Below are 12,523 nucleotides of genomic sequence, written 5' to 3' on the forward strand. Positions count from 1 at the left end.
CAGCACAGGGTGATGTGAGGCAGCTTGTACTGCCATGATACGAATCAGACCCAAGGATGGATCTGTGTACAAAAGTTATAAGGATTCTCTCTCATAGTATCAGTAGCCAAAACTCTGGCCATGAACAGGCTATTACAAGGGAGAAGTCAGAACCTTTGCTACTGAAAGGACCAAGGCTGAAACAACAATGGGGCAAAAGCCCATGGGTGTTCCACCTATGGTGAGGCTTGACAAGGCAACAGAAACAAAGGAGTGAATAGTTCCATAATCTGCCCGGAACCATCAAGTCAGGAAAGGGCACATCCTCCAAACTAAATGGCTGAGTAAGGTGAGCGAGGCGAAGTACTGTAGGGGTGCGGGGTGGATGGACAAAAGGGCAAGGAGAACAAAGTCAATAATGCAAGATTTGATGCCTACAGGTCTCAGCAGGAAAGAATGCCGAGGCCACTTTATGGGAACCCCCAAAGGAGAGTCAATGTGGCCCACCAGAGCAAATCTTGACTGGATCATGCCTCTCTCCATAAGGCTCAGTTTCAAAATAGTACATGGAGTATTCAGAAGCATCCTTAAGATGCTATGAAACACTTAAATACATTAACAGAAAAACATAAACAGACCGAGAAAAGATCACAGAGAAGGCTCCAGCATCTAATCTGTTAAACAAGTTATGCACCACTGGGTTGTCTCTGGGAAAATGTGAAATGTAGTTATCAGTTGCCACCTCTCTGTATCCTTGCCCTGACTTCCTATATAAACAGTTTAGAGAAAAAACAGATCATCTTGTAGGAAATGTGAAAATAAGGCTCAGCAATTCCAAGACCCGACAGACCTCCTCTAAAATATCAATGGAGAGAACACAGAATGACCAAGGGCAACTGGACAAATCCCTTTATTGACCCACCACAAAGAAAGTAAATAACAGGTTGGCCTGCCCAGAGGCTTCCAATCTACATTTCCTGATTCAGTTTTAGGAAGTTCCTTAGTTTGTCAGTGCCGCTCTGTCGAAGAAAAGCATTGGGAAAGGAAGGAGCTGTTTGTCTGTGCTCTAGCAAGGCGCAGATGCTATTTGAATTTTTTATTGCAGATAAGAGCGCCTACAAGGGATCCTATTTAGAAAAACAAATCTGTAAATTCAATTAAGTATATTGATGTCCTGTACTGACATTTTCCTTTCTTTACTGCTGTTTAAAGTCAACACAATTTCCTTAGAATCCACAGAAATGAACCTCACAAATAACTCTCGAAAGCAGGTATATTGTGGAGAATTATGTAGCAGGAATCAATTATAGAATCAAATACAAACATATGAATTCAGGGGCTCTGTATCACTTGTTTCCAGTACAATGACACTGTGGAAGCTATTACAATGATATACAGTTCCAGCATGGTACTGGAGCCCGATGGCAATGTACTAAATGCCTACGGAACATGCCAATACAGGTCATCAATTTACTGAGCTGAATTTACTAATTGTTCCTAAATAAGATCTCTTATAGGCAATCTTACCTGTTGTATTGTTAATACTCAAGCCCACAAGGGTATAGAAGATTGCCCTTTTCTATTTGAGCATTTGGATTTTTTTTTTTAGCAGACGAACAAATCCAAACAGTGCCCGCATTCTTCCATAGACACAGACACACAGTTATATGGCAAACAAAAAACTGGATGCTGTTTGGATTGTTTTATCTATCTAGAACAAAAAATCCAAGCAAAGTGCCTGGCTCCCCACTAAGACACACCTACCCCCCCCCCCCCCCTCCAATGCACCTTCCCTGCGCCCTGTAAGCTAAAAACAATCCCAGACACTGTTTGAAAGAAAAAACAAATAAATACATTTAAAGAAAAGCGAGAGTGTCTGGCTCCTCACTGGGGCATGTGCACACCCTGTCCCATTCTCCCACCCAAACAACAAGGAGCACAAAATGCTGTTTAACTTTTTCCAGGAGCTAATAAAAAATAACTCAAATAGCACCAGGCCCCTGACTTGGGGGGGGGGGGGGGGGGGGGGGGGAGGCGGCGCACATACAAAAAGGCAGGACAGCGTCCTAGTGAAGGGCCCTGATTCTGTTATGATTTTCAAAAAACAATGGCACCCCCTACCCTAGAGTACAGAAATACCCATGGGGCCGAGGTCGCCTATAAACCCCTAGACATTTCTGAACAACAGACAACCCGGTAAGTCTCGGGTGGTATTTAATATGGGATCTGTCCCAGTGCTCCATGCACAGATTAAACACTGGTCAAAAATGGATTTCCCTGCATGTCTGTGACAGGAAGTTCCAGAATGCGTGGGAAACAGTAAAACTCCCAACAGTCGCTGGTAACACAGGTGTAACAATATATACAGTACACCACGTGTGCTGTGTCCAACTGCGACTGAGAGGATCAGGGCAAATAGGTGCTTGTGAAGTCAATATATTGTCTTAGTGGTCTTTGTATCGTCAGAGGTTTGGCTAGGTCCTGTCCCATGCCATAGTCCCAACCACACACATGGGGTACTGGTTTATCATGAGACATGATATAACGGGATAGCTGGGCTTTTACCATTTGCCTGTATTTCTGGCGTTTTCCTATACAGAAAGGAAATTGTGATGTTTTTTTTTTACCCATACTTTGACATTTGCACAGGCTTCTGGGTAATTAAAGGTGCTGGGATGCAGGCAAGCCACCATAGATGTCCCTGCACCTCCGGTTTTTGCAAGTGGCAGTGTTGGCAGGTCCCCCTGCAAAGAGTGTGTGAGTGTGAGTGTGTGAGTGTGTGAGTGTGTGAGTGTGTGAGTGTGTGTGTGTGTTAAAATCCACGGAACACCCAGCCACGTCTCAAACGCACATTTAGAAGACGTAGGGGAACTCAGATTTGGGCTCCCCTAAGCCTCAAGACTAGGTCATATACAATTAGAATATATATATATATATATATATATATATATATATATATATATATATATATATATATATATATACACACAATTAGAATATATATATTTTATTCTTTGCATATAGTCCTGAATTTGATACCTGGCATCAAATCAACAGTGCGGTATAAACAGTGTTTGGGCCAAAATGTCAAACTCTGCACTAATGCTACATAATTAATTGCGCAACTCTACACATATTTGGTATTGCCCATAGCAATACAGTCAGGGCAACATTTCCTTTGGTGGCAATCTGGGATTTATATTTATCCAGTTAAGAAATGCAACCAAATACTGAGCAAGTTCGTAAAAAAAAGAAGAATAAAAATCAATACAGCGCCACATTTTTCAATATAGCACTAGGACTGATCATGACTTTCACTAATATAAAGCACAGAATACAGCGAAATACACACAGTTTATACTGTTACACAAACAGAGTAAATAGATACATGTCTTGAACAAAGTAATACCAATTTTCTCAAAAACTAAAAAAAAGAAAAGACCCAGGTACAGAAGTGCACAAACACCTCAGTAGTGAAAGGGTAAATAAACTAACGCCAACCAAAAAAATGTATCTTTTAAATGTTACAATTGAAGTAGCTGGGCTGTTTACCTGATTGGCTGGTATTTCTTTCTTTCCACTGCACGTTTTTGCATTTTATCTGGTTTTGTCTCTCTTTCCGAAGTCGTTCCAATCTCTGGGCTTCAAGAGAAATATTGCAACTATAAGTTTGTCAATGCAAGTTTACCGTATACAATGACATAATTAACTATCAGTTCATGAATAAAGATAGTTTATACTGCAAGAGGAGCGAAAAAAAGACATAACATTTTAAAGGTGGCACCACTGGAAAGCAAATACCAACACAAACATGAAAATGAGCTTGATTTATAATTGAAATTAGAGGATATAAAACATTAATAGAGATCATAAAGATAGTATTAACATAGAAGAGAATAATAAAATGTGAAAACTTCTGTGATTAATATGACATTTCATTACATAAATCATTAATAACGGTCTTAAAGGAATTTTAATGCACAAATTAAGTGAAGTGAATATTACATTACACGAATAAAATTACTGCTATGAATTACTCTACCCGCTTCAAAAGTTAAAGATAAATTAACTCAGACCAGACTATTAAAGTTTTAAATGTAAAATCCTTGATCTAAAAATCATGAAAATTATAAAATGTCAAAGCTATTTAAATTAGCATAGTTTTTTCTTCGATGTGCTGAAACGGTTTATATGTAGTAAAAGAGGTGATCTGTAACCTTGGAACATTAGTCAAATATTGAGTCAGATTTTTCTTTTTTTTAGATGTACCATTTCTTTTCTGTCCTGCGTTCCTTCATACGCCATATAAAGCCTCGACATTGCCAGAGTCTTGAGAAATTTAGCCGAACATCTGATTTGCCCAAGACCCTCTTACACTCGTTGAACACAACCAAAAATGCATTTATTGGAACTACATGACCAACTACAACTTGTGTGATTTTGGCAGTATCATGGCTCTCATCCTAAGGTGCAGCTTCAAAATAGAACATGCAATTTTCAGAAGAATTCTTAGGAAGCCACACGAGGCGCTAAAATACATTGACACCAAAACAGCACAAGCTTGTCAGGGGCGGCTCCTCCATTAGGGCGGAGGAGAGTCGCCCCCACCCTGCCAGCAGCAGAAGCTATGTTTATCGTTTCGTTTGTTAAAGAGGCGGGCCACGGGGGTGACTAGCAGTGAGGGGAGTGCACTGTGCACTCCCCTCAGTGCGCATGTATGTTTGGCCAGCCAAACACACATGCACAGTAGGCTCTCTCCAGCCCAGCAACACAGTTGCTGGGCTGGAGAGAGCCTGCACAGGCTCCCAGTCTGCCTGGCAGCACCCTGGCTGGGCACTCTTAGCCAATCCCGACGGTGCTCTGAGCAGCATCAGGATTAGACGCAGGGCAGGCTGGGAGCCTGTGCCTGCCTGCAGCGACAGGAGCAAGAGGAGTGGCACGGGAGCAGAGGAGGTAAGTTTTCATATTTTTTTTAAACAAATTTTTTATGATTTTTACATCCTCCAACCATCCACCGCCCCAACCCCTGCGTGCCACACCCGACCCACCCCTTGTGACCGAAGCGAGCCACTACTGAAGCTTGTATGAGCAGTATGACAGTGTTAAAACACGCTGCAGGCTTGTTTCTAAGCTATGCGCCCAAAACATATTTAACCCAAAGTGCACCAGAACGACCATCACTTGGTTACTCGATCTATTTTATGTAGCAACTTCTGGAAAGAAAATACATGCATGCATCAGGAGCATTTCACCCTGAAGTATTACTGAAGCTCTCCAGCACTGCTATATTCCACTATAGCAGGAGGGACAGTGGCATCATGGAGTGCCATGACAGGGCACTCTAGAGTGGAATGGAGAGCACCAGCAGGCAGAGGCCAGCTGGACAGGGGCTGCGGTCAAGGGTGTAAATAAGCACAGACTAGCTCTGCTGGGGAATAGACCCGAGATCTTGCTACCAGTCCTGCTCTGAGTCTGGTTCCTGTGAGACTGGACCTTTTTACAGAGGCTGTAATACCTTTATGAAAGTTATTTTCGTAATTGGGTGATTTTGTACTAACCATGTCATTTGACAAAAACTCACCAAACTATAAAAGCCTGTCTAAGGGCCACATGTACAAAGAATGCCTATGGGGAAAAAAAGTGGTCGCAATTTGCACACCATCACTTAAATGCATTGATATATTACAAACTGACCTGTACTAAATAGGTTGCTTCACAAAATATCAAGTCGTAGTGTTTCGCAATTCAACCTACCTCATGATTATTAACAAGGTAAATTACGAATTGAGACCAACTAAAGATCACAGACATCACAAGGATGGTGGTCTGCTGGAGCCAGCAGACCACCATGCCTGTGATTGCTTCTAAAAACAAGCATTGGCAAAGCCAATAGGACCCACCTATACAAGAGCTATAGGGATTAGATGGTGTGTTTGCCATGTTGTACACCAGTGTAGCTGCTGCTCAGCACGGTAAAACATTAGTAGCATGGAGTGGCATGAGGGAGTAGAGTGTCTTAATAGCTCATTTGCTGGAGCAGCGTAGGGGAAGTAAAGAGTTGAGAGGCGTAGAGTTCAGGGGTTCAGTGGCAGAGTGCAGTGGGTGGAACTCGGTGGAGTGGGTTGGAGTGGATTGAGGCAGTGGGGTGGACTGGAGTAGAGTGGGGTGGATTGGAGTGCGGGACAGTGGGGTGGATGGGTTGGTGTGGGGTGGACAGGAGCAGGATGGATTGGCGCAAGGTGAATTGAAATGGAGTGAGGTGGCTTGGATTGGGGTGGATTGGACTGGAGTAGATTGGAGTGGGGTGGATTGCATTGGATTGGGGTGGGTGGATTGGATTTGCTTGATAGGACTGGGGTGGATTGGTGGGGTGGATTAGACTGGAGCGGGGTGGAATCAATTGGAGTCAGGTGGATTGGATTCACTGGAGTGGGGTGGATTGGAGTGAAGTGGGTTGGACTGATCTGGGATGTGGTGGGTGGACTGGATTTGGGCAGACTGGGGTAGAGTGGCATGGGGTGGAGTGGGGTGGAGGGGATGGGGTGGATTCGGTGGGCTGGATGAGAGTGTGGTGAGCTGGATTAGAGTGGGGTGGATGAGAGTGGGGTGGGTTGGGCTGGAACTGACTGAGGTGGGTAGATTGGATAGAGATGGGTGAATGAGACTGAATTAAGTGAATTGGATTGGAGTGTGTGGATGGGAGTAGGGTGGATCAGATAGGCGTGGGGTGGATCAGAATGGGATCAGATGGGGTGGACTGAATAGAGGAGGGGTGGATTGGATAGGAGTGGGGTGGATTGGAAAGGAGCGGGGTGGATTGTAGTGGACTGGATTGGGGTGGTTTGGATTGGATTGGGGTGGATTTGACCGGATTGAGATGGAGTGGATTGGGTTGGACTGGCTTGGAGTGGGGTGGATTGACTGAAGTAGAGTGAAATGGATTGCGTGTGGTGGATTAGACTAGAATGGGGTGGGATGGATTAGTGTGGATTGTATTAGTGGGAAAGGTTGGGGTGGTGACAGGGTTGGATTGGAGTGGGGGGGGTGGGTTGGACTGAGGTGGGGATGAGTGGAGTGGGGTGGACTGGAGTGGGGTGCATTAGAGTGGAATGGTGTATATTAGATTGGAGTGGGGTGGATTGGGATGTGTGGGTTGGGGTGGGGTGGATTGGATTGAGGTGATGTGTATTGTTGGAGTGGTTTAGACTGAACTGAATTGGACTGGAGTGGATTGGAGTTGAGTCGTCTGGATCAGATTGGGATGGAGTGGGGTGAACCGGAGTGATGCAGATTGTTTGGATTGGAGTGGGCTGTCTGGGACTGAAGTGGGGCAACATTGCAGTGAGGCACACAAGTGGGGCAGGTTTGAATGGGGCAGATTGTTTTGGATTGGAGCGGGCAGATTGTTCTGGATTGGAGTGGGGCAGATTTTTTTGGAGGGAAAGGAGAGATTCTTTTGGAGTGGGGTAGATTAGAATGCAGTGGAGTGGGTGGATTGGAATGGAGTGAGATAGATTGGAGTGGAATGGATTGGGGTGAGGTGGATTGGAGTGGAGCAGATTGGTGTGGGGCAGATTGTTTTGGATTGGAGTGGGAGGATTAGAGTGAGGGACATTGTTTTAGATAGGAGTGGGGAGGACTGGAGTGGGGTGATTCGAGTGGGGCAGACAGTTTTGGATTGGAGTGGGGCAGATTGGTGAGGGCAGACTGGTGTGGAGGGAAGTGGGGCAGATGGAAGTGAGGCAGACTATTGTGAACCGAAGTGGGGCAGATGGTTTTGGAGTGGGGAAGATGATTTTGGACTGGAGTGGGGCAGACGGTTTTGGACTGGAGTGGGGCAGACGGTTTTGGACTGGAGCAGATTGCAGTGAGGCAGATTGTTTTGCGGTGGAGTGGGACAGATTGTTTTGGACTGGAGTGGGGAGGACTGGCGTGAGGGACATTGTTTTGGATTGGAGTGGGGTGGATTGGGGTGGGACAGACTGTTTTGGATCAGTGTGGGAAGGATTGGAGTGGGACAGACTGTTTTGGATTGGAGTGGGGAGGACTGGAGTGGGGCGATTCGAGTGGGGCAGACAGTTTTGGATTGGAGTGGACAGACTGGAGCAGACAGTTTTGGATTGGCGTGGGGCAGATTGGTGAGGGCAGACTGGTGTGGAGGGAAGTGGGGCAGATGGAAGTGAGGCAGACTATTGTGAACCGAAGTGGGGCAGATGGTTTTGGAGTGGGGCAGACGGTTTTGGACTGGAGTGGGGCAGACGGTTTTGGACTGGAGTGGGGCAGACGGTTTTGGACTGGAGTGGGGCAGACGGTTTTGGACTGGAGTGGGGCAGACGGTTTTGGACTGGAGTGGGGCAGACGGTTTTGGACTGGAGTGGGGCAGACGGTTTTGGACTGGAGCAGATTGCACTGAGGTAGATTGTTTTGCGGTGGAGTGGGACAGATTGTTTTGGACTGGAGTGGGGAGGACTGGCGTGAGGGACATTGTTTTGGATTGGAGTGGGGTGGATTGGGGTGGGACAGACTGTTTTGGATCGGTGTGAGAAGGATTGGAGTGGGACAGACTGTTTTGGATTGGAGTGGGGTGGACTGGAGTGGGGCGATTCGAGTGGGGCAGACAGTTTTAGATTGGAGTGGGACAGATTGGAGTGGCGCATATTGTTTTGGAGTGAGGCAGATTGGAGTGAGGCAGATTGGAGTGAGGCAGACTGTTGCAGAATGAAGTGGGGTAGATTGAAGTGAGGCAGACTGTTTTGGACTGAAGTGGGGCAGATTGTTTTGGACTGGTATGGGGCAGGTTGTTTTGGATTGCAGCAGATTGCAGTGGGGCAGATTGTTTTGGAGTGGGGTAGATTGCATACATGCCATTAGGAATCTGTATTTGGAAGGAAAGTGGTAAACACGCTTCTTCCAAATACTGATCCTGTACGATTTCCTAAACTTATCTACCTACTCAGAAATCCTTTTCCAAATCGTTAATAGGGCTCAATACATTTATAAAATGAATTTAGCATCCATAAACCCTCCAAGTTACAGAATAAGGTTTGCAAATTCTTAAACCCTTTTTAAATGAAACCCAAATTCCTTACAGTCAATCTGAACTGTTTCTAGTTTCTTGAACAAAAAAAATGCCAAAGTTGCTCAACTGTAATAAGTTATTACAGTTGAGCTGTGACGTCATAATGTCCGCTGCCAGAAGCCATGATGAAAGAACTGGCTTTCATTCTTCTGATCTGTTGTTCAAAAATGAACAGTGATCAGGAGAAAGGAGACACTTATGGTAGAATGTTTATATTTCGCATGGTAAAGTTAATTACAGGTAAAAATGGACTCTCACTGCAGGTTTCTACACGTCTGAGCTGCAGTATGTTACAACGAGATGGACACTATATTATAGAAGAGTTCTCTTTATTGCATCCATCAGGGGAGTACAGCCTCCCCAGAGCCAGCTACAATCCAACTGCTCCAGTGGTTGCCAGGCCACCCTTAGTGTTCCTATGATGACTCCAACACTCCATTAAGTGCATCATCAGTAGTAGTAACTTTATTGCATAATTACTTAAAATCATTGCATAAAATACAAGTACTTTTACCATAAAATACTTCTGTTCATGTACAATAGCATCAGTCTCAATGCAACCATATGTAAATGTCACTGCGATTTGTGCAATATCAGAATCCCATCATTTGTTATAAAGTCCAATGACATTAAATATATGAGCAGCCTTCACATAATGCTATCTTCTTGTCAGTGTAGATGCTCAAGCTAAAGGCTGTCCTTGAGATCTGCCATTACATCTACTAAAGTTAATTATTATGAAAGATCTAAAGCTTTAAAACTAGAGTGCTGAAGACAGGAAGTGCTTGATGTTACCGCACAGTCTCATCCTTTAGTGTGCAATTCTAAACTTAGTGCAGCACTTGCAAAGTGCCACAAGCACGGGGATGAAAGAGTTAATGCCTACACCAGGTTTCCTGACAGTCTGGCGTTGAAATAGCAGCAGGAAACGGTGTTGGTGGCCATTTTGCTAAGGCCTAGGTAGCTCTTTCTGGCTTAATTCTTATTGCCACTACTTGGTATGATGTTTTACCCGTGTTCCATAACCAGACTCCGAAGTAGTGATATTTTTCTTCCATTTCTATTTTTTAGGGGACCAAGCTTCCACTCTCTTTGGTGTTTTGTGGTCTGACGCACAAAAACCAGAACCTTGGTTTTTGCCGCATTCGCCCTTAAATAATTTTTTTTACCACTGTAACTATGTAATATTTCCAGACCCCTTTTCAGACCTATCCTGGTCTGAGCAAGCAAGCCCAGGTCATCCACATATTGTATTATGGGGAGAACTGTTTTACCCAATTTTCGAGGGGGGGGGGGGGGGGGGAAGTAATTCCTCTAAGCAATTCCGCTCCCAGAGCTGCTGAATACAAGCTGAAAAGGGTAGGAGCAATAACACACCCTTGTTTTAAACCTTTATTGGTGTCAATTTTCTAAGTCACATGTGAATTTGTGATCTTGATTCTCATCCAGGTATCTGAGTTTAACGCGATTATGGAAGCTAGCAGTTTCCCTAGTATCCCCCATGCGACTAACTTCTTTCAGAGGGTGTGGCACTCCACATCATGAAAGGCTGCACTATAGTCAATGAAACAAGCAAACAGGCGGCTGAGCAGATGGTTTCAGTGCTTTCGGACTTAGCTCTGAGAAAGCTAGCAAGTTACCTAAGGTGGAAGAGCTAGGTCTGAAGCCAGTTTGATATATTGTATAATATTGTTCTCCGAAATCCATTTTTCCCAACTGTTTTAGCAGAACCCTCGCATAGGCTTTCCCGTCCACATCCAGAAGGGCTTTTAGCCTGTAGTTTTCCATGAGAGTGAAGTCTCCACTGTTATAGACTGGGTGCAGTATTGAACCATTCCAGGCCTCTGGGACCACAGAATGATCCCTCCTAGTGTTCCCGATCACTGTTTTCACTGATTTAACTGTAGTCACTGTGTCAACAGTGCCCTGCCTACAAGGCCATCCAGGTCATGTTGCCACCCTGTTGCCCTCAGGGCTGTAGTATATTCTGGGTCCATGTAGAGATTGCCCACGTGGGTTTCCCAGAAGCTGGCCGATATCGAATTGTCTTTACTTGTTGTAGCATGGAGCAGCGAGTTGACATAGTCCCAGAATTCTTTACTTTTGCTCAGTAGTAATAGTGCATGTAGGTGGATCCAGCATTCTTCGATCTCCTTTTGTTTCAACTCCCATATTGCTGTTTTGTAGCCTCTCCTCGCCAAACTCCTGAGAACTTTCGCTTCGGGGTTTTGTTCCTTCGGCAGTACGCTTCTACCTGCCTTAATTTCCTCTTACACCATCTGTATTCCCTTGTTTTTCTGAACTTGTCAGTTTTTTTGCCTTTTGATTCCTGCAAGTCCTTGGTGAGTTGAGTAAATAGTGTAAGTTTCTAAGCATGTTTGCCCACTGGTCACTAGTTCTGTCTCATTTTCCAGATTTCATGGGCCATTCGCCTGCTTCCATAGTTCGTATTTTATTTTGCAGGGCACGCTTTGTTTGATCCTTTTTGTCAAAGGGCATAGATTGGCTGATAGTTGCTGCCCACCGGTGTTGTAGAACTGGTGTCTTGCTGCTTGGAGGTCAATCGCTATTGCTATGGGATTGTGATCACTCGCTGTTATTTCTATCACCTTACTGCATACACAGCTGCATAGTAAAGCTGGGCTTACAAAGAATAATCCAATGTGGATATTTTTCTAAACGTAGGACTAAGAATGCCTGCTACTGTATTACTGCAATTAGACGTTCTCAGGTCGTATTCCTTGAAAAAATAGTTTCGAGGGTAGACTATATAGAGTCTCCGGGGAGCCCTTCCTCCTGACCAAGGTGCTGAGTCTTAAAATTTCCTGCGATTAGGTGTTCGTGGTCCGAGTATTCATTTAGGAAATCCTTCAATATATCCAGGATAGATTTAACCCTTGTCTTCTTGCTTTCCGGTTTGGTTTATGTACTAATTTATGATTGATATTGGCGTAGTTTTTTTGGAGAGAGCTATACAGTGTATGGTTATCACATGGACGTCAGTGGCCGATTTCACCCAAGACACCAGCTTGACTGCTCAGTGTAGCTTGACATATGTTGCGAGTCCAACCATATATCTTCCAAACAAGTTTCTCTTTTGTGCAGGGGACTGTGTTGTTATGAAGCCTGGTATAAACTAGGGCTCAATTGTCCAAGTTTCATGTAGGCACAGAATATCTGCATTACCTAAAGTGCCTTCAATATTGGGACTAGCAATGAGGGGGGCCAGGCCAGCCACATTACAGCTGAGTATCCTGATCACCTTATTGGCTTTATTTGGTGAGGTACCTCTTTCGCTAAATGTGCATTTCCCTTTTAGTGGCCAAAGCTACAGGGAGCCAGTTCCAGTCCCGCCCCTCCCCTCTTGCTGACATCATTGCTTTCATCATTCCCTCGAGTTCCTACTGTGTACCTTGTCAGCTGTATGGTAATTTTCTTGTCTACGTTTGGTGGTTTGATCGCCAG

At 44.6% G+C, this 12,523-nt stretch overlaps 1 protein-coding gene across 3 annotated transcripts in view; it reads right to left on the reverse strand.

The window, feature by feature from the left end:
- Window positions 1-12,523, reverse strand: part of MAPKAP1 (MAPK associated protein 1) — a 541,270-nt gene that overhangs the window by 425,891 nt on the left and 102,856 nt on the right. For all 3 annotated transcript variants that reach the window (XM_069241765.1, XM_069241766.1, XM_069241763.1), the window contains one exon: window positions 3,532-3,621. In XM_069241765.1, the coding sequence (XP_069097866.1) occupies window positions 3,532-3,621 (90 nt within the window). The remainder of the gene's footprint in view (window positions 1-3,531; window positions 3,622-12,523) is intronic.

The sequence above is a fragment of the Pleurodeles waltl genome, chromosome 6 (assembly GCF_031143425.1).
Source record: "Pleurodeles waltl isolate 20211129_DDA chromosome 6, aPleWal1.hap1.20221129, whole genome shotgun sequence".
NCBI lineage: Eukaryota > Metazoa > Chordata > Amphibia > Caudata > Salamandridae > Pleurodeles > Pleurodeles waltl.